The sequence below is a fragment of the Tamandua tetradactyla genome, chromosome 1 (assembly GCF_023851605.1).
Source record: "Tamandua tetradactyla isolate mTamTet1 chromosome 1, mTamTet1.pri, whole genome shotgun sequence".
NCBI classification, from domain to species: domain Eukaryota; kingdom Metazoa; phylum Chordata; class Mammalia; order Pilosa; family Myrmecophagidae; genus Tamandua; species Tamandua tetradactyla.
Genome location: NC_135327.1, coordinates 158,131,436 through 158,158,535, shown reverse-complemented (window position 1 = coordinate 158,158,535; position 27,100 = coordinate 158,131,436). Strand labels below are relative to the sequence as shown.

At 34.6% G+C, this 27,100-nt stretch overlaps 1 protein-coding gene across 4 annotated transcripts; it reads right to left on the bottom strand.

Moving 5' to 3' along the window:
- Positions 1 to 3,586: 3,586 nt before the first annotated feature.
- ANKRD7 (ankyrin repeat domain 7) lies at positions 3,587 to 23,880 on the bottom strand. Of its 4 annotated transcripts, none has more exons than XR_013157987.1 (7): positions 23,526 to 23,880; positions 16,134 to 16,248; positions 15,789 to 15,962; positions 14,804 to 14,910; positions 7,502 to 7,629; positions 5,189 to 5,298; positions 3,587 to 3,920 (listed from the first exon to the last, which is right to left on the bottom strand). XR_013157987.1 is itself a non-coding variant. In XM_077117157.1 (7 exons), exons 1-7 carry the CDS (start codon positions 23,807 to 23,809, stop codon positions 3,913 to 3,915), a joined length of 936 nt encoding a protein of 311 aa, XP_076973272.1. In that variant the 5' UTR covers positions 23,810 to 23,880; the 3' UTR covers positions 3,587 to 3,912. The 4 variants fall into 4 exon arrangements, 3 of the variants coding, with proteins under 3 accessions (XP_076973272.1, XP_076973381.1, XP_076973474.1); XM_077117157.1 differs by having other exon boundaries at positions 7,492 to 7,629; XM_077117266.1 differs by lacking the exon at positions 7,502 to 7,629.
- Positions 23,881 to 27,100: the final 3,220 nt, after the last annotated feature.

Sequence of the window (27,100 nt, the reverse complement as noted above, 5' to 3'; positions counted from 1 at the left end):
ATGCAATCAAATTGAGAATCTTGAGATGGGAGATTATCTTGGATTATCTGGGTGGGCCCAATGAAATCACAAGCATCCTTATAAGCAAAAGAGAGAGGAGTAGAGTAAGAGAAGGAAAAGTGAGGACAGGAGAAGAAGCTGGAGTTCTGCAATTGCCCAGGATCTGGAACCAAGGTATGTAGATAGCCTCTGGAAGCCAGAAAGGGAAAGGAAATGGATTCTCTCTTAGAGCCTCAAAACATACATTCTGATCGCACCTACATTTTAGCCAAGGAGACCCATTTTGGACTTCTGACCTCTAGAACTGTGAGAAAATCAATGCGTATTGTTTTAAGCCACTAAGTTTGTAGTAATGTGTTATGACAATAAAAGGAAACCAATGTAATAACTTAGAAAAGAAATAGCAGGTATTTCTTTGAAAGCAAGAAGGTGATTACCTTAACCTGAGTAAAATTTGTTTACATTTCACAGGAAACTGCATAATAAAAGCATCAACCCTATGTAACATATAAAAGAATTTTTTTTTTCCTTATCGCTCGTAAAAAAAAAAAATTCCTATTTGTGGGGAAAGGCCTGATTCCTTGGGAATGTACTTGGGTAAATACACTGCAAGTGAGATGTATCCCAGGGAGCTGACAAGACTCATACAAGTTTCAGAGGCAAAAGGAAAACTATGCATAATAAAAAACACTAGTGATGGGATACAGAACTGAGCTGCTATAAGACAGTCAGGAAGAAGAGGATGGGCAATTCAAGAATGGCACAAAGAGGATATCTCCTGGTGACTGTGTGGATGAAATGCCAGAAACTATATGCTATGACTCTCTCCCTGTGGTTTCTGTAAAAAAAAAAGTTCGCTTTTGCTGTGGCAAAAATTGATTCCAAAGTATCAGTGGCTTAAAAAACAAACATTTATTTCTCACTCACGTTATCTGCAGATGTTGGCTGTGGGTTGCTGGGCTTGGCTGGGTTCCTGAGGTCAACTGGACTTAAGTTCCAATATGCACCATGTGGGACTCATTCTGGAACCCAGGATGAAGAAGCAACTGCTATTCAAACATGCCTTTCTTAAGGAGGATGGTAAGAGCTTAAGAGGGTGATGGGCTTCTACTAGAAAAAGGCAACTTTTCAGTTCCATCCATATTGCTTTATGTCATGGCAAAGCACATAGGCAAGCCAGGCCAGTGGGGAAGGGGGATAAACCCCAGCCCAAAAGGTCAAGGAATAGAGAATGAATATTTGTTGAATAACATTTCAGTCTACCACTATCCCACAACACAAGACAAACTAGGAAAATAATTCCATACCCGGTGTCATGAAATTCTGTTGGAAGTCAGAGTTTACGGTGAGTTTTGCATTAAGGTAAGGACAGAACTGAAGTAGGAAACCAAGTGCACAAGGAAAATAGAAATAAAAAAGTCCTCTTTCTTCAAACCAAAGAGAAAGGAAAGTGAGCTAACATTTTCATAAGCAACATCTCATTATCAGGTACACTGTCATTTATTTTCACAAGCTTTTCAAATGAGGAAATAGTTCAGAAAGATTAAGACTCTTGAGTAAGTTCCTACAGTTGTGTTCTAAGAGTATAACACAGGAATGCATCATTGAAGAAGTAAAGGGGCTCTGAGGAAAAGCAGTGGGCATAGAAAATAAATCTTTACAGAAGACTAGGAAAACATAAAAGATAACAACCTCTATCAAAAAAGCAAAAAGAGTTGTCTTACACGGAGATGAAGTTTAAACAAGCTGGATCAGTAAGCCAAAGTAAAGGTGTGGTCCATGGTTTACTGTACGACAGCACTGAAGCACAGCATCCAGGAGACTGGCTGTGCCAGTAGAGGCTGTAGTTTCATTGAGATAAACAAAGGGAACAAATTCAGAAGAGTTCTGTGATGAAGTTGGGACAGGACCATCACGGGCCCACAGAGGAACTTTGAAAATTAGAAAAATGAGCCCTTTCCTCCTTTGACTAATATCTGTGCCAATGGTCATGGCTTAATATTCCTACTTCCTCCCTTCAAGAAGGTACCCTAAATCTGCACAACCTTAAGCTGTGGCCCTAGTTTGGTTGGGGCACAGGGGAAGTGAAGATTGAAGACTTTATTCTTGAAGAAGCGTATTCCTCTAAAACTTTCCACAAGTGGGAAAGTAGTCTATTTACATGGTTGCTTAAAGGAATTTTAAATATACACCTCAAGTTGGAAATGTATTAATGTTTTCTCTTGTTAAAGTTCTTAAAGGAAGAGTAAATGTGCTCTATTTTAGATACTACCAGGTACACTAGAAAGCAATTTATTTGAAAGTGTTCTAAGAATTGACTCAGGAAAATTCCCAAAAAATATGCATAGATAGAGATATTACAGCAAGGGAGAAGCAGGGCTGAAAACTCAGGTGAACTATCTTTGCACTGCACCTGTTCATACCAATGTTGAGTACACATTTTCCCCAAATGGGCAGTCACCACAAACTCAATATAAAATATGCAAAGCTCTTTCTCTATCCCACATAGTGCTTTATTAATTGTCCTGTATCAAAATTCCTCCCAGCTTTCAAGCTCTGATTTAAATCCCCACTCCTCCACCAAGATTAATGTGGTCACTTTCACAAATGATCTCTCTCTCCTCTGATTCTTGGGTGTTTTTCTTGTGCCTTGTTATGAATTAACTTTAATTATAATTGGATGAGTTTTGATTGGAAGACCCAGAGAAATCCTACTTACCCTTCAAATCCATCCAAAATGTTTTTTTTTTTTTACTGAAATTACCCCTGACCCTCCCTAACCTATTCTAGGGAGCTTACAACTCCCTCCCTCTGTGCTCATGGTAAAGGTACAATACACATGGTCTGACCCTCATATACTTACTTGAGAAAGATTGGGGGAACTATATACTGGTGAGCTCATTAAGGGCAAAGGATATATCTTATTCATCTTTGTTCCCAGTACCTAATGTAGAATCTAGATCAGGGTTTCTCAGCCTCAGCACTATTGACATTTTGAGCCACATAATTTTTAGTTTACACCAGACATTTTAGAAGAACTGGGGATTTAACTATGAACAAAACAAAGTCCAAGTTCTCACTGGGATTGCAAAAAGGCAAGTAGGAGAAGAAAGACAATGAAGAGCTTCTCTGGTAGCCAGAGAAGATTGCACTGAGGTCACTTTTCAAGTAAGGAAGCTGTCCCAGGAGGCATCTAAAGGAAAACCTCCAGGAATATTCCTGAAGCCACCATGCTTAATATATTTAAGGTACAGCAAGTAGCACAGTGAAAACCATGTACCAAGTTTTGTGTTTTTAAAAAACAAAATGTAAAATTGTAAATTCTTTTTGAGGAAAAAAAAAACAGATAAACTTTAAAATGCTAGAAAAATATGCCAAAAATTTAACAAACTCTCTGTTTGCGTGATGAGACTATATGTGATGTATTTTATTTTTTCCTTTCTATAACAACCAAGTTTTCTGAGGATGTAATGCTATAGCATTTTTAAAAATCAAAATCCTTTATCAATGAAAACACTTGTAAGTAAAAGAGAATTTCCATTTACATAGAATTATTTATAGTAATTACTCCATTTTATAGCTGCAATGTTAGTATTTTTATTTTATTTAAATTTTCTATTGGATGCCTAACATAGTTTAGGACAAACTTTACTCTTACTAATATCTCATTAACATTTTGACTATAAGTTTTTCTCTGCCAATGCACTGAATATAAACTGTATCTTTTCAACTGTTGGTTCATGATATAGATGTCTGTCTTTTGAAATTTCTTCACATCTTCTAAGGTTGCCTTTCAACAAACTTTTCTTCAAATGGGTAGTCAGCAAAAATGCTATAATACTTCACTGAACTGCTCTTTCAAAACAGACTTTTCTAATTCAAGGAAGCAGTAAAGGATCTGTAGAAATGAGGTTACACATCTAAAAAAAACAAATTATATTTGAAATATGTTCATTTGTGTTCAAATATTTTAACTTCTAAGCATATTTCTTAAATTCTATGCCTCAGCAACAACATAATTCCAATTAAACTAAAAATTGGCATCTGCTTTTCACAGTCATTTATAAAAATGAAAAAATTAAGTTGACTCCTCTGAATCTGAAAAAAATACAACTTTTAAGATCACCATGTTTTGCGCTATGTTTCAATGATTTTATTTACTTAATATTACTAATGCTTTACACATATAAAAATTAACAACTTAAAATTTTACTGGCAGTTGGAAACATATTACCAGGGTAAAAGGGTTGGTGATGTTTTCTAAATGTTTACCTTTAGGAGACATTCAAAATACAGAAGTAGGGCCTCTCTATAGTTTCTACTGATTTAGTTCCCCTTAAGAAATGAAGTGTAAACCACAGAAGTTCTTTACTTTGTATAGTTGTATGGATATTAGGAAAAAAAAAAAGAAGTTGTAGGAAAGGAGAAAATAAGGGTATAGATTAGGAGTTCAAAAGACCAAAAGTTGAAAGCATCATAACTATAGACTTGAGGAGATGCCAAGGGTCTTTTTTTTTTTTACAATGTGGGTGAAGAATATGGCAGGGGTATGGTTGCTGGCGAATACAGAGATGACAGTTCTAAAAATAGTTCTTTCATACAGTAAAGAAAAAATTGCCAATCTAAGACATAGCCACAGAAAAGAAAAAAAAGCTACACTTTACAGACCTAAATAACTGTGCGTAATTTTGAAAATGAGCACATAAAATTATTTTAGTAGATGTAAATTCAATACTTCACAGATACTCTGTTTTTATATTTTATATTTGTGCAATAATAAGGGTACAGGTTCGAGTATAAGAATTACTTCTCTGAAATGTTTTTAGAATAAAATGAAAAATTTTATAATAGTTTTATATCTATTAAAATCTCTATATACATGAAAAATTAACTTTGTATTTGTTTTTTTTAAAGCTAGTCAAGAGACTGAATGAAAAAGGGATTGGTCGTTCATTCAAGATATCTTTACATTACATATTCAACCTACACAGTCAATATTTTAATCACAAATATTCTTAACAACATTTCTTAAAAATATTTGTCCTTTAAAAATATAAAATTTCTATTTCAAATTTACATATTCATTAAGAAAGTTATTGCCCTTCCTAAAAATCAATCTATCAAACAAACAAACAAACAAAAAGAAACATCAAGGAAAAAACACTTGCTTAGTTTTTTATCTTCTTACCTTCCTTCAGTTCTTCTGGACCAAATGTAGTGCCCAAAGTTGGATTTTCAGAGCAAGAAGTCTGTTTAACTTTGCTCTCCTTTCCATGATTAGCAATTAATTGATGATACCTACCCATAAAGAGAAAATATGTATGAATTCCAGCACATAAAAATTCAATTCTTAATATATAAGGTCACATCAAAACTCTAGACATTAGCCAATGCATTGCCAAGTATGTCACACACTCCCTGACAACTTCAAATCTCTCTCACTCCAACTCCACCAATGGACACCATTTTTTACCCCACATACTCCTACTCTCTGACACCTCCCTCCTTCCTGAAAACACAAAGAAGCCACTAGCAAGGGTGGGGAAAAAATGGCATTGCATTATATTTAGGTTTAAAAGTAAATTGACAAATTGAAGACAATGAACTCAGTTACGGACTGACACATGCCCACTGAATATAAAACAGCCCATTCTAGTCACTTATTAACAGGAATGGTTTCAGAATTTCAGTGAAAGGTATAAGGAAACTTACACATTACAGTTAACTGTAAAATAATTACCTAAATATAATTCCCTCATTTGAGACAGTTTTGCTTATTTTTTTAACTTTTTTATTGTATAGTATAACACATATACAGAGCAAAGAAATAAAAAGGCAATCGTTTTCAAAGCACTCTTCAACAACTAGTTAACAGGACAGATCCCAGAGTCTGTCATGGGCTACCATACTTGCTTATTTGTTGAAGATCATACTAGAAACATTTCCTTCTTACTTACTAAGCCATAGAAACTATGAGCTGAGAAAGAGAGCTAACGGATGGTCCTAATGAACAGCTGCCATGTGATAAGTAAGTCAGACAGAAGTCACAATTATGGGAAGTTTAGTCTCCATTGCAAAAGAGGAGCAAAATACAGAAAACAGTGTGAGGGAATTAGATAGTAGTTTAGAAGAGTTATCTGCAATTTTTACTAAACGCAGATAGTTTCCCCACATTCTATAGATAACTACTTAGTCATTAGGAAGTTAACTCTCTTCCTTTTACCTCTTTTAGAAGAAGAAAATTGATGTAATATTTTTAGAATTTTCAACATGAAAATAACATTAAAAGGATAAAAATTCCTTCAGCAATATGCCACTGAAACTGTCATCTTAATCTAATGATGGAGCAATCAACAAAAAAGAACTTTCTGTTCTAAAAACCATTTGGGGGATGAAAGAAGATTGTGAGATTTCCTTCCCATCCAACTACCTAATAATGGCTTCACAAGATTTATAGATATAAACAAGTTATTTTTAAATATATAGGTATTGTTTTTGACCAGATACATGTGTCTCCTAGTTTCATACATCCAAACTTTAAGTGACGAGGAAAATTTCACATTTGGGAATCCTTGTGAAGAATCCTTTCATAGTATGGATATTCATCAGTATTTTACCTCTTTATTTCATTTAAATTTTAATACACATAATTTCTTAGACCAAAATAAACTAGGATACATATGTCCATATGTCACAAAGAAATATTGGATCTTATTATGGTTCATACATTTAATAAAGTATGAATCCTTTAATGTCTAATGTTCAACTAAGACTTTAAAATAAACATCGGAATATGTGCATGAGGATTATTTCTCTTTTCTCTCATTTTTCCTATGCTTTTTTTTTGGGGGGGGGGGGGTGCATGGTCCAGTAATCGATCCTGGCTCTCCCAAATGGAAAGCGAGCATTCTATCATTGAACCACCCATGAACCCTATGCTTTTTTAATGAAGAGAATTACATCAGTCAGAATTATATAGAGTAAGAATTAAAGGCTAAGGACCAAATATTAAGGAAAACCAATATTTAGTGTTGAAACCCTAAAAATTTTCATGATAGAGGAGTAAGAAAATCCAGAGAAGTGGAAGAATGAAAACTTAAAGTGTCTTGGAAGTAAAGAGAGTAGAAAATAGAAAATATCAAGAAAAGACTGATCAATAGAGAGAGCAATTAAGAAAAGGAATAAAATACATTTACTGAATTTAGTAAGTAGGATGTCATTAGTGACCTTGGAAAGGGCAGTTCTAGCATCATATAACTTATTGCTCTTCACATGGGGCTGAGAGAAAAAAGCAATGAAAGGAGAAATTAAGAAATGCCTCATCCATTGCCTCCTCCCAATGTAGAACAGAAGCGCCCTCATGGAAATATGAAAAAGAAAAATATGGTTCCCCAGAACAAATAGTAAACCATAAAAAATAAACAATATTTTATATATACTTGTTAGAAGATAAATAGGGATTTATATATATATATATATATCCTCAGTTACATAGTAAAACCATTAAATGAAGCATATTCCTCAGCTGTGAATCCATAAATATCTTGGCAAGATAAATCCACATCTTGTTGAAGAAGAAGACTGACTAAACTTGTTGGCTCATCACCGAGAGCAATCATAAGAGCTGTTCTGGAGCAAGAGATATAAAAAAGATCAATATATGGATCTTAAACATGTACTTTTCAAAAAGTCAATCTCTTCAACTTATTCTTCAATTATAAGATTTCTATCAGGTTAAGAGTCAGGACAAGAATGTAAAAAGTGGATCAGATCTACTTAAAAGGGTGCACCAATCACAGATCATGCATCAAGCAGTTTAAAGACAGAGTCCCTAAGAAGCAACTACCTTGAACTCTGAAAGCAGTTTTCAGTCTTTGTTCCCTCAAGGAGATACGTCATTTAACTATAATAGCTGGAACTTAGAGATTGGGCTTCTTTGCACTATTATTCTGTGTATTATTAATGTTAATAGCAATAATAATAATAAATAATAAGCTACCAACTGGCAAGGCCCAATTGTTTGATTTAGTTCCTTTATTAAGGATATTGTGGTATAACAGAGGAATCATGAGCAAAATACAGGATTCCCATATAGCACCCCATCACTCACACCTTGCATTGGTGTGGAACATTTGCTATAACTGATGACAGTACAGTTTTATAACTGTACTATTCATTAAAGTTCATGCTTTAATTTAGATTTTATTGTTTATATAGTGTAGTTCCATAGATTTTTTTTAAATTTTTATTCTGTCATCATATATACAATCTAACATTGCCCCTTTCAATCATATTTGAATATATATTTCAGTACTGTTAATTGTGATCACACCCTTGTGCTATCATCATCACTATCCATTACCAAAATATTTCCATCATTCCAAATAGGAACCCTGTACATTTTAAGCCTTAACTTCACATTCCCTATCTGCTCCCCACCATTTCCTGGTAAACTATAATCTAGATTCTGACTCTTGTGAGTTTGTTTATTATAACTGTTTCAAATTGGTGAGATTATACAACAGTTGTCTTTTGTGACAGGCTTATTTCATCAACATGATCTCTTCAAGGTTCATCCATGTTGTAGCATTTATCAGAAATTCATTCCTTTTAATGGCTGAATGATGTTCTATTCGTGTGAATATACCATATTTTATTTATCCACTCCTCAATTGATGGAGATGGGTTGCTTCTATCATTTGGCAATTATGAATAATGCTGCTGTGAATATTGGTGTGCAAATAACTGTTCAATTCCCTGCTCTCAATTATTTGGGTTTATATCAAGTAGTGGAATTGTTGGGTCAAATGGTAATCTATACAAAACTTTCTGAGAAACCACCAAACTGTCTTCCATGTTGGCTGGCCCCATTTTAGATTGCCATCAACAATGAATGAGTGTTCCTATTTTCCTGCATCCTTTCCAGCAATTGTTATTTTCCATCTTTTTAAATGGCAGCCATTCTAATGGGTTTTAAATGGAATCTCATTGTGATTTTGATTTGAATTTCCCTGATGACTAATGATGTTGAGCATCATTTCATTTGCTGTCTGACAATTTGTATATCTGCTTTGGAGAGATGTCTGTTCCAAACTTTTGCCCATTTTTCAATTGGGTTGTCTTTTTGTTGTTAAGTTGAAGGATTTACTTATGTATTCTGGATAGTAATCATTTATCAGATATGTGGTTTTCAAATATTTTTTCCAATTGTGTAGGTTGCCTTTTTACTTTCATGATAAAATCCTTCAAGGAATAAAAGTTATTTATTTTGATGAGGAACCATTTACTTATTTTTTCTTTTCTTCCTTGTGCTTTGGGTGCATCATCTAAGAAATTATTGAGTAATACGAGGCCTTGAAGAATTCTTCCCTATATTTTCTTCTACGAGTTTGATAGTTCTAGCTCTTATATTTAGGTTTCTGATTCATTTTCAGTATATTTTTGTGTATGGTGTGAGGTAGGGGTTCTCTTTTCTTTTTTGCAAATGGAAATCCAGATTTCCCAGCACCATTTAAGAGATTATTCTCTTCCAATTGAGTAGTCTTTGCCACCTTGTCAAAAATCAGTTGGCCATAAATGTGAGGGTTGATTTTTGAGCTCCCAATTCAATACCATTGGTCTATATGTGTGTACTTGAGCCAATACTATGCTGTTTTGATTACAGTCACTCTGTAATATGTTTCAAGATCGGGATGTCCTCCAACTTCATTCTTCCTTTTCAAGAGGGTTTTAGCTAGTCAGGGCATCTTACCCTTCCATATAAATTTGATGATTGGCTTTTCCTTTTTTGCAAAGATGGTTGTTGTAATATTGATTGGAATTGCATTGAATCTATAAATTGCATTAGGTAGGAATGATATCTTAATGACATTTAGTCTTCCAATACATGAATACAGAATATCCTTCCATTCACTTAGGTCCTCCTTTATTTCTTTTAGCAATGTTTTGTAGTTTTCTGTGTACACATCCTTTTCCAGCTTGGTTAGACTTATTCCAGGATATTTGATAATTTTAGTTGCTTTTGTGGATAGATTTTTTTCCTTGATATCTATTCCAATTGTTCATTGCTGTGTATAGTAACACCATTAAGTTTTGGGTGTTAATCTTGTATCCCGCTACTTTGCTGAATTTATTTATTAGCTCTAGAAGTTTTGTTGTGGATTTTTCAGGATTTTCTGAATATAGGATCATATCATCTTCAAATAGGAAAAGTTTTACTTCTTCCTTTCCAATTTGGATGCCTTTTATTTCTTTTTCTTGCCTAATTGCTCTGGCAAGAATTTTCAGTACAATGTTGAATAACAGTGGTGAAAGTGGACATCCTTGTCTTGCTCCTGATCTTAGAGGGAAAGTTTTCCATCTTTCATCAAGTAGGATGTTAACTGTGATTTTCATGGATGCCCTTTATCATGTTAAGTAAGTTTCCTTCTATTTCTAGCATTCTAACTGTTTTCACCAATAAAGTTGAGATGATCACGTGGGTTTATTCCTTCATTCTGTTAATGTGATGTCTTATATTAATTGATTTTCTTATGTTGAAAATAATGTTGCATACCATCATAAATCCCACTTGACCTTGGTGAATAATTATTTTAATATGGTGTCCTTTTTGCTTTGCTCCTATTTTGTTGAAGACTTTTGCATCTATATTCATAAGATATATTGATCGGTAGTTTTCTTTTCTTGTGGTATCTTTTTCTGGCTTTGGTATGAGGGTGATGTTGGTCCAATAGAATAAGTTAGTGAATATTCCCTCTGCTTCAATTTTTTGGAAGAATTTGAGAAGAACTGCAGTAAAGTCTTCTTGGAATATTTGGTAGAATTGCTGTATGAAGCCACCTGGTCCTGGGTTTTTCTTTGTTGGAAGGTTTTTTATTACCAACTCAATCTCTTTTCTAATGACTGCTTTGTTGAGATCTTCTATTCCTTATTGGGTCAATGTAGGTAGTTTGCATGTTTCTTAGAATTTGTCCATTTCATCTAGGTTATCTAATTTATTGGCATGCAGTGGTTCATAGTGTCAACTGGTAGTCTAATCATTTCAGCAGAGTCACTAATAATTTCCTTTTTATTTCCAATTTTCATTGTTTGCATCCTCTCTTTGTTTTACTTTGTCAGTCTAGCTACAGGTTTGTCAATTTTGTTGATCTTTTCAAACAACCAACTTTTGATTATGTTGATTCTCTCTATTGGTTTTGTTTGTTTGTTTGTTTTCCATTTCATTTATCTCCACTCTAATCTTTATTATTTCCTTCCTTCTGCCTGCTTTTGGATTACTTTTCTGTTCTTTTTCTAGGTCCCCAGTTGTGAAGTTGGGTCTCTGATTTAAAGTCCTTCACCTTTTTTAATGTAAGCATTTAGAGCTATAAATTTCTCTCTCAGCACTGCCTTTCCTGCCTCCCATAAGTTTTTTTTTAATGTTAAATTTTCATTTTCATTCACCTCAAGGTATTTCTTAACTTTGCTTCTGATTTCCTCTTTCCTTGTGTAAAGAATATGCTAATTTCCACATATTTGTGAATTTTCCATTTCTCCCTCTGCTATTGATTTCTAGCCTCATTCCATTGTGGTTGGAGAATATACCTTGTATGATTTCAGTATTTTTAAATTTATTGAGACTTGTTTTGTGACTGACATTTGGTCTAACCTGGCAAATATTCCATGTGCATTCTAGAAGAATGTGCATTGTTCTTGTTGGTTGCAGTATTCTCTATGTGTCTGTTAGGTCTAATTGGTTCAGTTTATCATTCAAGTCCTATACTTCCTTATTGATCTTTTCACTAGATGTTCTATCTATTATTGAGAGTGGTGTGTTAAAATCTCCTACTATTAATGTAGAATTATCAGTTTCTCCCTTCAAACCTGTCAGTGTTGGCTTCATATATTTTGGGGCTCTTCTGTCAGGTGAACATATATTTATAATTGTTATGTCTTCCTGTTGAATTGGAATTCCTTTAGCAATGTGTAATGACAAATCTTGTCCCTTGTTTCTGCTTTTTACTTAATTTATGTGATATTAACATCTGAGCTCTCTTTTGGTTGCTGCTTGCATGGTATATATTTTTTTTCCCATCCTTTCACCATTGAACTACTTATATTTTTGACTTTAAGATGAGTCTCTTTCAGACAGCATATAGATAGGTCATAGTTTTTTATAATTTCTGACAATCTCTGTCTTTTGACTGGAGAGTTTAATCCATTTACATTTGAAGTCATTACTGAAAATACAGGTTTTTCTTGTAATTTTGTTGTTTAGTCTTTGTCTTATATCCTTTTTTCCATCACTTCCATTAAAGCCTACTTTTATATTTATTTACTTTATTGTGTTGTACCATATTGTGTGCCTCCTCATTTCTATCGGGGTATATTTTCATCTGTTTTCTTTGTAGTAACCAAAGAAATTTGGTAACATCCTAAATCTATAACAATGATATTTAGTTTGATATCAATTTAACTTCAATAGCAGGCATGTATTTTTCCTACACCCCTCTCCCCCACAACCAATCTTTTTATGTATTACCACTTATAATTTTGTACATTATTCAAAAACATATATTTATCAATAATTTTAATGCATTTGCATTTTAGCACTTGAAGGAAGAAGTGGAGTTACATACCATAAAATGCAATAACCAAAAAAAACTATAAAATACAATAAAATACAATGACTCAAACATTTATAATTACCCAAATGGTTACCTCACTGCATATCTTTTTTTTTTTTTTATGCTGCCTTGAACACCACCTAGTCTCCTTTTGTTTCAGTCTGAAGAATTCCCTTTAGCATTGCTAATAAGGTAAGTCTGGTGGTGATGTACTCCCTCAGCTTCTGTTTATCTGAAGATGTCTTAATCGCCCCCATTTTTCAAAGACGGTCTCACTGGATACAAAACTCATGGCTGATAATTGTTTTCCTGCAGCACTTTAAGTATTTCAATCCATTACTTCTTGTTTCCATGGTTTCTGATGAGAAATCAACATTCAGTATTATTGGGATTCCTTTGTATGTTATACATTGCCTTTCTCTTGCAGCTTTCAGAACTCTCCTTGTCATTTGCATTTGATAATATAATCAATATTATGATGGGATATATTTTTCTTCATGTTTATTCTGTTTGGTGTTCACTGAGCTTTTTGCATGTGCACATTCATGTCTTCTACTAAGTTTGGGAAGTTCTCTGTCATTATTTTTTTTTTGACTATTCCTTTTGCCTCTTTCTCTATTTTCTTTCCTTGTGGGACTCCCAACACGCATTTATTGGTATGCTTGATGTTGTCCTATAGCTGTCTTACATTATTTTCACGTTTAATATTTCTTTTTCCTTTTTGCTCTTCAGCCTAACTCATCTCAAGTTCTTCTCTTAAAGTTCACTGATTCTTTCTTCTGCTCTTCAAATTCTTCTGGGCATTTTTCATTTCAGTTATTGTGGTCTTGAACTCCAATAATTCTGTTTGGGACCTTTTAAAATTTTGTCTCTTTACTTGAACTATCATATTGTCATTCATTGTTTTCTGATATTCTTTAGTCCTTTCTCTGTGCTTTCCTTCATCTCCCAAGCATTTTTAAGATCTTTTTTTGTTTTTAAGTCTTGTTCTGTTTGTCCATATTCCCATCTTCTTCATTGATGTTCTCTGTATTCTTACCTTTTCCTTTGGATAGACCATCATTTCTTGTTTCTTACAGGGCCTCCGTCTTGTCCGGGGCTTTTGCTTGTTAAGCTGTTTTGGAGTTCCCCTGTTCACAGGAGGTTGGTTGCCCTCTGTATCCTAGGGAACAAATTTCCCTCCCCTGAGTATCTGAAGCTGGTAGGGCTTTGTCCCAAACTGTCCCTCTCTATAGCTTTTTATACTCCTTTCATTTTCTCATGCTGTTTTTGCCTGGAGAATAATTCTGAGAAGAGGGTCGCCCTGGGGAAAACCTTCACAGTTCAGTTGTTCTTCGGCAAATAAGGCCAGGGACACATGAAAGGGTGTCAAATGACTGATTCCAAAATATCTAGTTGAGGGGGTCAGGAAAAGCACCAAAAACTTCTCCAATGGCTCCCCACAATTAAGTTTTCAGGGCCTGCCTAGCAGTACAGTACTTCAGCTAACTTTCCCCTGAAGCCATGAGGAAGCCTTACATCTTTAAATCTCCACCACCCCCACCCATGTCTAAGGAAGTTTGAAACAATGGCTGCTGTCACCTTTGTCCAAGGCAGGGTTGAAACAATGGTTGCTGCTACCTTTTTCCAGGGTGGGTTGAAACAAAAGCTGTCATCAAAGCCTGGACCCAGCAAAAAAGCCAAGGTCAGCAATTAACCATGTATTCTCATTCTTAGGGAAGATTTTTAAGTTCCTTTCTATTAGCAGCAGATAGCCAGGGACTGGACCACACAGTGGCCTGCCACAAGTGTTGGGGATGGGTACTGGTAGTCACCATGTAAAGAAGGAAGTTTATAGTTCTTTACCATAATTTAATTTGCCTCTTCTTCCTGCTCTTCCTGGATACTGTACAGTATTCTTCTGGCCTCTAGAGTGTCAAAACAGATGTTTCAGACAGTTCCTGAGTGTTTAATCATTGTTTTGGTGGGAGGACTGAGTCCTGGAGTTCCCTACCTGCCATCATCCCCAGAAGCCTCCTCCTAAGTGAGTACATAGGTAGAAAAACAGATCCTGGGAGTCTAAAAATGTATCCAAAATCATATATGTCATATGGTCAGATCTTTTCCCATTATCAAATATACATCAAATATCAAATATTTAGACTCAATCTCTTAGACCTGTAGTTATATGCCATCTCGTATAGTTTTATTAATTATACCTTTGATACTTATCTGAAGCATTCACATCTGCTCCTCTCTTCAGAAGAAATTCTACCATTTTCTCATTATTTCTGGTTATGGCAAGTAACAATGGGGTATACCCATCCTGAAAAATTATTTCAAAATTATTATTTAAAATATTGTACCAACATTAAAAGCTTTTTAGACAAGTTAAATTTTAAAATAGTTGTGATTACAAGAAATCTCTGAAAATACACTTGAATTTTTAGGCTTTGATGCATAACAAAATACGATTTCAATGATCAAGAAACAAAGTTGGGTGGGGTTAATCAAAAAATAAAATTAGTTAATACATCCCTAGGCTTAATGCAAAATATGGGCAGAAGCAGCTTAAGTATTTAAATGATGAGTACATGGATTTAATATAAATATTGCATGTCACCAATTTACTTTTCACAATGTTATACTAATTGGGTTTCCAAAGGGTTTCATTTAACCTTCCATGACTGGCACCTATTTTAGGCTGCTATGTAAACAATGTATCAATGAAAAAACATGATACTTAAAAAAAAAGTATTCACCAATTATTCGTAGTATCTCAATAGGAGAGTCAAACTATCTTAATCATAAGTGATTTTCTAATTCAAGCCTATTTTTATCATTATTAACAAGCATACAAATATAACAGAAAAAGGTGGACTTTGTTACACATTTATAAGACAATCAAATATTTCTCATTTAATATGTCTTCTGAACAGACGTCATTGGTAGGCATGATGTTACTTTAGGACACAAGCTGAAATAAAATGGAGAAAGACTAAAAGGAAAGCTTTAATTAATTGTCAAGTTATTGAAAATCTCATTTTCCTTCTTTCCCTGTCTCCAATTTCAGTTTGGAAAATTCATTCTTTACATAGCCTGTATTTCAACTGATACGAATTACCTGCAGTGTATGCCTTCTTCAGTTGCCATCTAAAATATGTTATCTAAACATTTAAATTATTTTCTTTAATAGAAGACTACCTTATTTTGAGCTTCAAGATTAGCTTTGTGTTCAAGTAATTTTTCTACTAATGAAACACTTTGACCACAGACAGCGTGATGAAGAGCAGTATTGTGATCAAAATCCACCAAATTTGGATCTGCATCATGATCTAGAAGAACAGCAGCACAACTCTCCTTTTGGCACTGTACTGCCTGTAAATGCAACAAAGGTAAATGAGTAACCAATTTACTACTTAGATATGATATATTAAATTGACATTTAATACTATGTTTTAAAGTATGAAAAATCAACAAAAATTAACTAGGAGAATTCAGATATATTCGAGGTAGAAATCCAATTGAATAGGAAAACTTAGAACACACCTTAATCAGTGGGGATCTTTTTTCACTATCCAGAACGTTTATTTTGCATTGCTTCTCAATTAAAAGAGACACAATATTTAAAAATCCATTAGCACAGGCCAGGTGCAAAGGTGTTCTGTATCAATAGAACAAAATACAAAGTTAGAGATAAGTCTGGTTTGAAAAGTTACTTACACCCAAGACCTAACCATATTACATTTTGCAAAGACATTTTTTTCATGTACCTATTTACATTTAGATAATTTGTACACTAATTATCATTTTACTGCATTTAAGATGCTGTATAAATAAAATGTTTTGGAGATTAAAACTTTAACTGGTTTTACATTAAGGAAAATTTAATTGTAATGACTTGGAAAAGACATTTTTTTTTAAACACCGAAAATGGTGTGTAGGTTTTGGAAACAATGATAAAATTGTATAGATTATCAAAATAAGTTTTAGAAATGATCTCCAAAATCTGAAATATATTAATACTACACAGGAGGAAGGAATATTTCTGTGTTTAGAACCTTTCGTCAATTGCATGGTATCTCCTCGGTTTTTCTCCATTTTTGCCCAGCAATTAAAGTTTGTATTTGTATTTGAAAAATGAACATAAGAAGGCCTAGGGACACTCAGTTGTAGATCTCAACCTAATTTTAAGTTATTTCATTAATTTCTACCTCTTAAAGAACCTTACTCTATAAGCACACATTCATAAAACTATGACAGAATACTAATTAACTCTATTTAAACTTCGCTTATTTTAACCTAGACTAACCTTCAATAAACTTTTACTTATTTGTTAAGTTGATATCATTACATCCTCTTTTATTTAACAATTTATAGAGTAGAAGTCAACATATAGATAAGCCATGTCCCACACAAGAGACCTTAGATGCCATTTCCTACTTCCCCTCAGGTCCTCATAAGTACTAAATGGGTACCTAAATAGACCTGCTATTTACATTTAGGGATAGGAAAAAGATGGCCTTCAGAAACTTGAAAATAAAATAACTTTCAAAGAGTTGAATTATCAAAATCCATAAAAATGAGGTATAACCATCTATGGGAATAAATCAAGATAATATTAAACAACTTTGAACAATTTGGGATTGCTAAAATTTCAATCTTGTAACCTCTGGAAGGAAGGACTGAAATGTAGATACAACATAAAAAGCAGAAATATAATTATTTATACTATTCTTGGCAGAAGAAAGACTATAATAAGAGAGATGGTCTGTTTAGATAATAGAATGGAATCAGAAGTTATGTATGATTAACATTTTCTATAGAAGAGAGAAGCTGAATTTAAAGAACTCATACTTTACAATCGCTGAAATTGAATACATTGTTGTTAGACAAACTTGGTGTCTCAGTAATTCCTGAAACCAGGAAAAGCGGCCTGCGGGTGGTATCAGCCTCTCTTGACTGACGGTAACCTCTTGTTGGTGCCTTAATATGGACATTTTCATGGCCTTAGAATTGTAAACTTGCAATTTAGTAAATTTCCTTTTTAAAAGCCATTCTGTTTCTGGTATATTGCATTCTAGCAGCTTTAACAAACTAAAACAGTCTCCTAGAAGTAACTTGAGGTTTCCAGGGAAATCACTCTCTGAAAATAATAAGCACAGCCCTCGTGAGGTCAAAAGAGTTTCTAGAAGAGTACCACCTCCTCATACCAAAAACTATCCAGTTTCTACATGAAGGCAACTGAAAATCAGAAATAAATGGTAACTATTTTACATATAATTTTAACTAAGTCAGCATCCTGATTATTATAAGAATCTTAAAAAAGAAATTGCTGTTGAACTATACCCATCAAGAACACTGTAATGTAATCCCTCCACTAATGCCAAAACTAATTTTAGTTAAAAAAAACCACTTGGTTCTAAATCTCAAAATAAAATTTCTTTTACACAAATCTGCCTTTTGTCTTATAAACTTCCCTCTTTAAAGATAAGATTTAAAAATCTCTTATTATTAATACCATTAATTCTCAACTACCTGTAAAGATTGGCCAAGTAATATAACTCAGTGTCTGTGACAAGGAAAGCACCAATTAAACGTTTTGTTAACATCCATAATTCAGCTTAAGGATAATATTACCTGTGCAATGGCAAGTTTCTACTGCTTTCAACTCAAATACACATACCTTTAAGCCCACCTAAAATAACTCCTTGCAGTAGAACAGCAAATCCTAGCAAACATTTAGATTGGTCTCCTCCATCCACTCTTACACATATCTCAAGAATTTAGTCTGAAGGAACTTTGGTAGTTTTTACTAAATCTTCAGATATACCTCTCCCTCCAACTCCAGTTCTCTTTTTTCACTAATTAAAATAAAACAAAACTTAAAAAATACTGCTCTCCCTAAGAAAAAGGTAAAGGTAATTTGGGTAATCCCCACCCAATAAGTCTTCCAAACGTGGCTGCTATACCCCTGCTGGATAATTTCACTACTCCAATAGAAGTCTAAAACATACAGTAACAATTAAATCCTTTATGAAAATCTCAGAATCTATCTGTATGCTCCAAGGAATTTAGGAAATTGGCCATAAATTCAATAAAATAAAAGTCATGAAAGCTTCAGCTTTCTAAGGAAGTATTGAGCAATATACTCCTGAGATTTTTTTACACAAAATCTGAAAACAAGGACTAATCTATTTAAGCAGGCATGAAATACGATCAACTTTACAATATTCCTCAGACTTTCAAGATAGACTTATAAAGATGACTAATTCTACTTTGAATTTTTGGCATCTTTTTACAAGAAACACTATTATTTAAAAAAAAAATATATATATATATATATATTTTAAGAGTATAGTTTTAACATTTACCTTCAGTTAAATTTGTTTAAGAATTAACTATTATTAAATTCTAGAACTCACAATTGGGGTATGCATCAAAATAATGTCTTTGTTATAGCCACTTATCCAAAAGTTTACACATGTAATATAAATGCTTACAGACCAACAGCATTGTTCCTTATATCAAGAAAACAAAAACTATTCTATTTTTTGAAACATTGGACACTAAGAGTATATTTATAGATATCACAGAGAAATACTTTCAAATAAGAATACTATTCCATTTCTCAAAAAATCCTTAATATTTATTTTATCAATATATTATACTCCTTATTAAAGACTTTAGTTTACAATGTTACTTTTCAATTCTTAGAGTTCTCTAAGAAGAAATCTAAATCCCTGTGAAAGGTAGCACTAGTTTCCAGGGTTTCAGGCTAGTGGGGTATCATTTTGTTTCATTCAGGTTCTATTTCGCTGCAGTCTCTCACTCTCTCATATATCAGTGGAAGAACTGTAAGCATAGACTAGACTGTGGCCAGATGATGAATGATCAAAACACAGAAATCTCTAATTAAACTTTAGCAAAAGGCATGAACTAGATGGATATGTGTCAAGACTGGTTAAATACTATGGAAGCGAAAGCGAAAAGTGTTATCCATTAAACCCAGCACAGGACCAGAATGGCTGCAGTATAGAATGGGTCTCATCATGAGAATACCCTTTCATTAACCGACTTTGTTGGGCTCTTGATAGTGAAGGAGAAGTAACCAAGGAAGCTATCTCACACTAGGTCATTAAATTATTTTTAACTCTAGGCTGGCACTTTAGATCTAACCTAAGCTTTGAGTACTATCACTGAAAGTATTACATTGGAACTGGACCTTCACCTACCAGGCTATGTACAGAACTGAGGAACTTTATATTAAAAATCACATAAGTAATTTAATTTTATAGCTAGGAGAGATATTAAACATCCATTCATTTCAATTTTCAAATTTATTAGATATATTACCCTTCAAGAAAAAGGAGCCAAATATGCAAAGTACAAGAACAGGGAGCTATACTAGTATAAGAAGACATTTCCTGCAATCTGGCTTTATAGATCTTGGAATTAAAGACTACTAATCTAGTAGAACATCCAATTTTACACATAAAGGGACTTAGGGTTAAAGTTATACTTCTGCAGGGCAGGCCTCAGACTCAGACCTTGACTTCCAAAACAGTGCTGTTCCTCCTCGGCCACTATGGCCTCTAGAAAAACCTTCTCATTGACTCATAGTGTTTTCCCCATTCTCTCCTAACCAGAAATTTCCACATTTAGTATTATTATTTTACTGGAAAACATATTGAGAAATATTATTTCCATAAGGCCACTATACTTAATATGCACATATACTTACATGAAGTATCAGAAACCTTTAGCACAATGCTTCTAAAATGACTCTATGGAATATTCTAGAAAACACTGTGATTCATGCTTTAAAAAATTCAAACAACACAAAGCACAAGTCCCCAATTACCATCCCTACTCCACCCACTTCTCTTGAACCAGACATCTGTCCACACTCAGAAACCGCTTTTAAGTTTAGTATGTATCCTTTCAGATTTTCTCTCTCTCTCACACATACACACATTCTCAATCTCTCTTGCTAAACATAAACACACACAATCAAACAGAAATATACAGTTTGAAATTTTTTATTCAGCTTTACTAAGATATAATTTATACACAAAATAAGCATGAAGTTTTATGAGTTTTGACAAATACGTAGTCATATAACCACCACAATCATGATAAAGAACATTTCATCAATTCCCCAAATTCCCTCATGCTCCTTTGTACCTTCTGCAGTTAATCCCCAGGCCCTTATTCTGAGATTCCTAGTAATCACTAATTCGCTTTCTGCTGCTATAGTTTTGCCTTTTCTAGAATTTTACATAAATGATATCAGTCACCATGTAGTACCTGGCTTCTTTCACTTACCATGATGCTTTTGAGATTCATCAATGCTGTTGTGTCTATAAGTAAATTGTTCCTTTTTATTATTGAATAGTATCTTGCAAGTATATATTTATATGCATGAATTCATTATTTTTCTTAATCATTTAATGATAAAATAAACTCATTATGTATTCCAAAATATTTACTGAACACTTAATATGCGCTAGGTAGGGTTCTAGATGATGGGAATACAGCAGTAAAGAAAACAGATCTATACATCTGCTCTCATGGACTACACATACTAGTAAAAGAGATGAATGAAAAACAATAAAAGTAAGAAACCCAGTATGTCAGAGACTGTTAAGTGCTAAGAAGAAAAAATCAAGGAGAAAGGAGAGCTGGGAAATGTCAGAGAGGAGAGGGGTTTCACTCGTAGCTGGGGGAGTCAGAGAAGGTCTCACTGATAAGGTGACAATTAGAAACTTGAAGGCAGTGAGAGAACAAGCAATGTGGATTGTCTATGGGGAAAGCATTCCAGGCAGAGAGAACAGCACATCCAAAAGCCCTAAGTGCATTTTTCTAAATGGAAATATGAGGCCGGTGTAGATGAAGATAAATGAGTGAAAGCGATTTAGAAGATCAGATCAGAGAGGTAAGCAGGGTGAAGGCGAAGGCCGTGTGGAATTGTATGGGCTGTTATGAAGACTGGGGCTTTCACTCTTAAGGAGATGGGAAGTCACCGGAGATTGTAAGGCAAGAATCGACATAGATTTTATAAGATAATTCTGGCTACTATGTCTCAAATAAACTGAAAAAGGGAAAAACCAAGAGGCTAATTAGGAGGCCACAGCAGTAATTCTGGAAAGACATGATGGCTTTGACTTGAGTGGTAGCTGTAAATATGGTAAGAAATGGTTGCATGTTAGATTTTGAAGGTAGGGTCAACAACATTTGTGGTTGAATCTGATGAGAGAGATGTGAAAGAAGGCAAATCTCTTTAAGGTAGCCACAGAGAGTAATATTTTGTTATTAACACCAAACACAAGAATGACTCTAGGTTTTCTGGTTTAAACTGAAAGAAAAGATTTGCTATTTATTGAAGAGAAGTACACATCTAAGGTAGAGAACCAGGAGCTCATCTGAAGACATGTTGGGTTTGAGAATTCCAAGCAGTGGTATGCTGGAGCCAGTGGCTCTCACAAGCCAACTGTTAAAGTTTCAGGAATTTTGCACAACAGTCGATAGGACACTGATAACCTGAAATTGGCCACTGTTAGCAAATACTAAAAAGCAGGGCTTCTCTTCCTCTACCCCGAGACAGCCTGTTTTTATTAAAAATTTACCAGCCCATCACTTACTATTAGCCATTCGAGTACAAATATAGCAATTATATATATGAGTCTCTAGTTTAGGTAAAAGGTCTGGGTAGAGAAAAAAAGTTGGAAGACACTGGAATACAGATTTTTTAAATCATCCTTTCTTCATCGGGTGGGTGAAGTTAAAAAAAAAAAAAGAAAGAGAGAATTATTTCAGCATCTGAGACCTCCTGTATTTACAACTCAGGAAGATGAGGAGAAACAAGCAAAGGGGTCTGAAAAGAAGTGTTCACAGAAGCAGGAGAAATGCTAGATGCATCCATTGCCCTGGAAGGCAAGACAATATTTCACACACTACTGACAGGGGCAAATAAGATACTTGGCTGACATGACAACCATATAAAACTAGGAATCCAGTCCTAAATTAATATCATGTTGAGGTTATTGACGACCTTGGCAAAGTTCAGTGGAGTGGTGTGGGATAATAGCTGGATAGGAGATTAGATGACACCTTGGTTTTATGTAAAAGAAAAGGAAGTAAAACTACCAGCAAGCTAAATACAAATCCTCTTTCTAACCATGCAGTATCTAGTTACCCAATTACAATGAAAGAAGATACTTTTCATACTTTGTGGTTTGGAAATTTTCTCCCATATGATTTTAAGGTATTCTCAGAGAGTAATATTTTCTGTTACTAACACTAAACACAAAACTTTGTTTTTTTATATGTTAAATTAATTTTTGTTTTTGTAGTAAACAGCTGTGGATGATATTTCTGAGGATAATTCTGTCAGCATTTGAAGTAAATTTTCATAGAAGAGCCACATTACAAACTTTAATTGCTGTTTTAATGTCTTCAAATGTCAATACGCACTGTTCTAGATGGTTCTGTCTACTCTTTCCCCAACAACGCATTAGTAAAACAGGGTAGACCTTGGGTGGCAGGAGACATGTAAGCCGCAAATATCCTGCCAATCCTTTAAAAAAATAAAACAGTGAGAAGAGTGAACAAAATTAGGGAGAGAAGAAACAGGGTAAACCCCAAATATCCTGCTAATCCTTTAAAAAAATAAATCAAGGAGCGGGCCACAACAGCTCAGCAGGTAGAGTTCTCGTCTGCCATGCCGGAGACCCGGGTTGGATTCCCGGTGCCTGCCCATGCAAAAAATTTAAAAATTATAATAATGATAAAACAAGAAGCTGAAAATTCGAGTGCGGCCCTCTGGCAATGGTTACTAGAAAACAGCTCCGCTCCAGTGAGGTCCCCAGACATACCCTGCTTCTGGTTGGAGGGGTCCCCAGCAGACCCTTCGCAACCGCCCCCCTCACCTACGGTCACCTGTATCCTTTGTCGCACACGTTCACATCTTGCTTCTTGAACTGAAGGTACTCCTTCACCTTCTCCAAATCCCCCACTGAGGCAGCTTTGTGAAGTTTCTTTAAATCCTTATCTTGAAGGTTGTAACCCAGTTGGGAGGGAGAATGACTAACGGTTTGGCCTATCCGCAGGTCTGAGGAGCAGCTGCGGGATTCATCCTTCCTCCTCCTGAAGTTGAATAGCTTCTTCATGGCCATGCTGAGGGCAGTCCTGCGGCCTGGTGGGGCCTCCCAACCGCCCCACATTCCTCTCTGTCCCAGCCGCCCGGCTCGCGGCCGCCTCCAGCCAGGTGCCCGCCCCAGATGCGGAGCCCAAGTGGGCGGGAAACCGGAAGCGGGCAGCTCCGCGGACTGTGCGGGTACACAGCGGGGCGCCTAGGCAGATGCTCACTTACACTTTTATCCTGACGCCTGTACCCTCAGGCTTCCTATTAGAACTTCAACTTTGGATAAAAAGCTACCAGCTTTTGTACAAATAGCCCCTTCTCCTTCAAAGATGGCACTAATGGCTTGAAACCTTGAAAACTGTAATTTACTTTCCTCGCCATGGGAATGGGTCTCTTTCAAGTGACCTTGCCCATCAGCCTACCCCCAGCCCCTCACCTCCACGGTCACATGGTACAACTTGTCTTTAACAATAACTGCTATCTCTCCATAATCTCAATTCCAAGCATAAATTTGAACACCACCTCCTAATCGCAATTTCAAACATAATTTTGAATACCACCTCCCACATCCATATGTCCAGCTCATCTTTTCTAGTCATAAAAACAAAAATCCTTTCGACTCATTGCTCCTACAATTCATTAATCCTGCCACCTTTCACTGACCTTAATCACCCTACCCCATGTCCTCACTACCCTCCTTACCTAGATTTAAATTCCATGGTCAATCATTAAAATCAACTCTTCAGTATTTCTGCTCCCACCCCACCCAATTCCTCTTGTCTGCTTAAAACAAAACCCTAGTTTAAATCTAAACTCACCTCTAAAATATGATGGCCCCCAAACTACTGAATGTGATGTAGTCATGTTGCCTGATCTCACTTTCAATTTATGAATAGTCTGAACCTCTTTACACCTATCTCTATCTCTTCCTTTTAAAATGTTTATGTTTGTCTGTGCATTTCATAATAGACATGCTCTATCAGTATACTAATACAAGCACACATATATTTAATATATAAATCAATAAAATACACACATTGAAATGTTCACTGTTGTTTTGAAATTCCATCAGCTTAATTTGGAAACTATTGACCTACTGGATGTCTAGAACCCCCTGAGTCTAGGTCCAAGAAATCACCAAATTGCCTCTACTTCTTAATAAATATTCACAGCTAAACACTCCATTCCCTATTCCAGGATTTGTCTTTTCTTTGGTTGATTGATAAAGAAAATATCCACCCTCTTAAGGACAATTCTCATTAAGTATTAAGACTACTTTGACTATGTTTTTACAGGGTAAGTGGTTGTTTTTCATGTTTATTTATGGTTAATTTTTCTTTTCCTTCTTCTTTATAATTTTTCTCTATTGTATACACTTCCAACGGGCTTCTATTTCCTCCTCTTCTAGGAGATGAAGAACACTTCTGACTAACAAGACCATCCATCAAAGTTAAAGCGTTCTACTTTCATAAGAGAGAATTACAGTCAAATGAAAGGATTATACCTTTAGTTCTAATGAGTCACCCTCCATCTCTTCTATCTAGAGCCTTGTCCCACTTCAATTGCATTAACCCAGCTTCTTATTTCTTCCTTAAATTATTACAAAAGTCTTCTAAATCATCACTGTGCCTAAACTTTCACCACTCTTTCATAGAACTGGGTGGCTCAGTTACCTAAAAAAAAAAAAAAAGATGTGAACTTTTCCTTTATGATTCTAACAGTTTTCTGTAAGGCAAATCAGAATATCAAGATTTTAAAAATTAATATTACATATGATGCTACTCTGGTATAATACTGTTTGATAATAAGAAGAAGGTAAACAGAAACTTAAAATTTTCCACTTATTAAATATTGTTTCAACAGAATAGACAGACAAATTAATGGAATAGAAATTTAGAAACACATCCAAGTATACATAAAATCAGTATGTGATCATTTGTGATCATTGTGGCAATTTCAAATTAGTAGGGAAAGGGTGAACTAATCATAAATAAAGGTTGAGATCTCTCCCAGCCTTTATATTAGTGAACCACAGTGGGTCTTCAAGAATACAGCTTTTTTAGCTCACACTGAAGTGCTCAGCCACTGTTCCAAAATCTTCCCCCTAATTCACTCAGAACTTTGTCTGGAATCCAAGTTGACACTCAGGCCTGCATGCTGAATTTCCTTTTGACACATTTGTTCTTCTTACCATCAAATCAGGACTGGTAAAAAGGTGAAACAAATATAGTAACTTAGGGTACAAAATTTAAGTGTTAAGAGGAACCAGATTAAGCCATTAGAGAGATTCAAATAGGTTGCAGGAAGGGGTCAGTCTCCTTTTTCCTTTGCTCCAGATGTTTACCCAAAGCCTATGTGCTGCATAACTTCCCATGTCAGTCTATGAAAGTTCCTATGTTGTCTTTTCTCAGTGAACTGGGATCTGCTTGTCTTAGATTTCACAACTAGGGTTGGCCACTCAAGTGCTAAGTTTCACATAATGATAATCTCCCAAGTGACTTCAGTCTCCACTTCACTTTTAGAAGAAGCTGCCATAATCTTCAAGTTTCAGCAGAATTCTCTGAATTTAAAGGGCCTAAGTCTCTTAGGGAGGGTTCATTTATATTAATCTGTGAATGTGGTAGACTGAATCAAGAATTAATAAGCTCTTAACTTCAGGAGACATTCCATCATATTGTGCCACCTTCTCTTAATAAAGGGTCTTGCTGTCCTCAATTTAGGATCACTCAACCATAATTTTTCAATTAAATGCTAATATTAAGCTACTACAGCTTAGAAATGTGAAGTATATAGATAATTATATGCAAATTGTATATAATTATTGTGCATAAAATAGAGTTCTGAGTTGCTTATCTGTCTATTGTCAGAAATGAGAATTATGTAATATGGTTGGTAAATATTCTTTTATAAACATTAAAATTTTTCCTGTATAACAATCATCAAGTAATTTCTCAGGAAAAAAACAGAAATATACCTAAAGTATTGAGATTTGTAAAAAGGTGGTGGGATTAAATTCATATGTAAGTAATAAGGGAGGAAAAGAATTAGAAATAAAAAGAGCAACTAGAAGAATTTGAATAAGCAATAATGGGAAAATTCATTCAAAAAGGCAAGATAAATATAACACAAAAGATGAAGAAGAAAGACAATATGTAGGAATAATATAAACAAAAAATATAAACTTTCTCTATATTATAAAAATGATCAAAATTAATTTGAATTAAATTAAGTAAAGAAAGGCACACAATATAAAATATTATTCCTTTGAATTATTTACAACTGAGTTTTATGAAGAAGATTTTGTGAATCCCATGGAGGAAATTCTAATCTCCGTATTTTTAATGCAAATTTTTTTAAACAGTTTGCTAAT

What these genes read in the sequence shown, in the direction of transcription:
- ANKRD7 (XM_077117157.1), bottom strand. Translation starts at nt 23,809, where the DNA reads ATGTGGGGCGGTTGGGAGGCCCCACCAGGCCGCAGGACTGCCCTCAGC. An exon ending in ATCTTGAAGCTCAAAATAAG is followed by an intron (nt 14,911 to 15,788) that starts GTAGTCTTCTAT and finishes ATAATTTTTCAG; the next exon opens with GATGGGTATACCCCATTGTT. An exon ending in GCTTCAGATAAGTATCAAAG is followed by an intron (nt 7,630 to 14,803) that starts GTATAATTAATA and finishes CTCTTGCTCCAG; the next exon opens with AACAGCTCTTATGATTGCTC.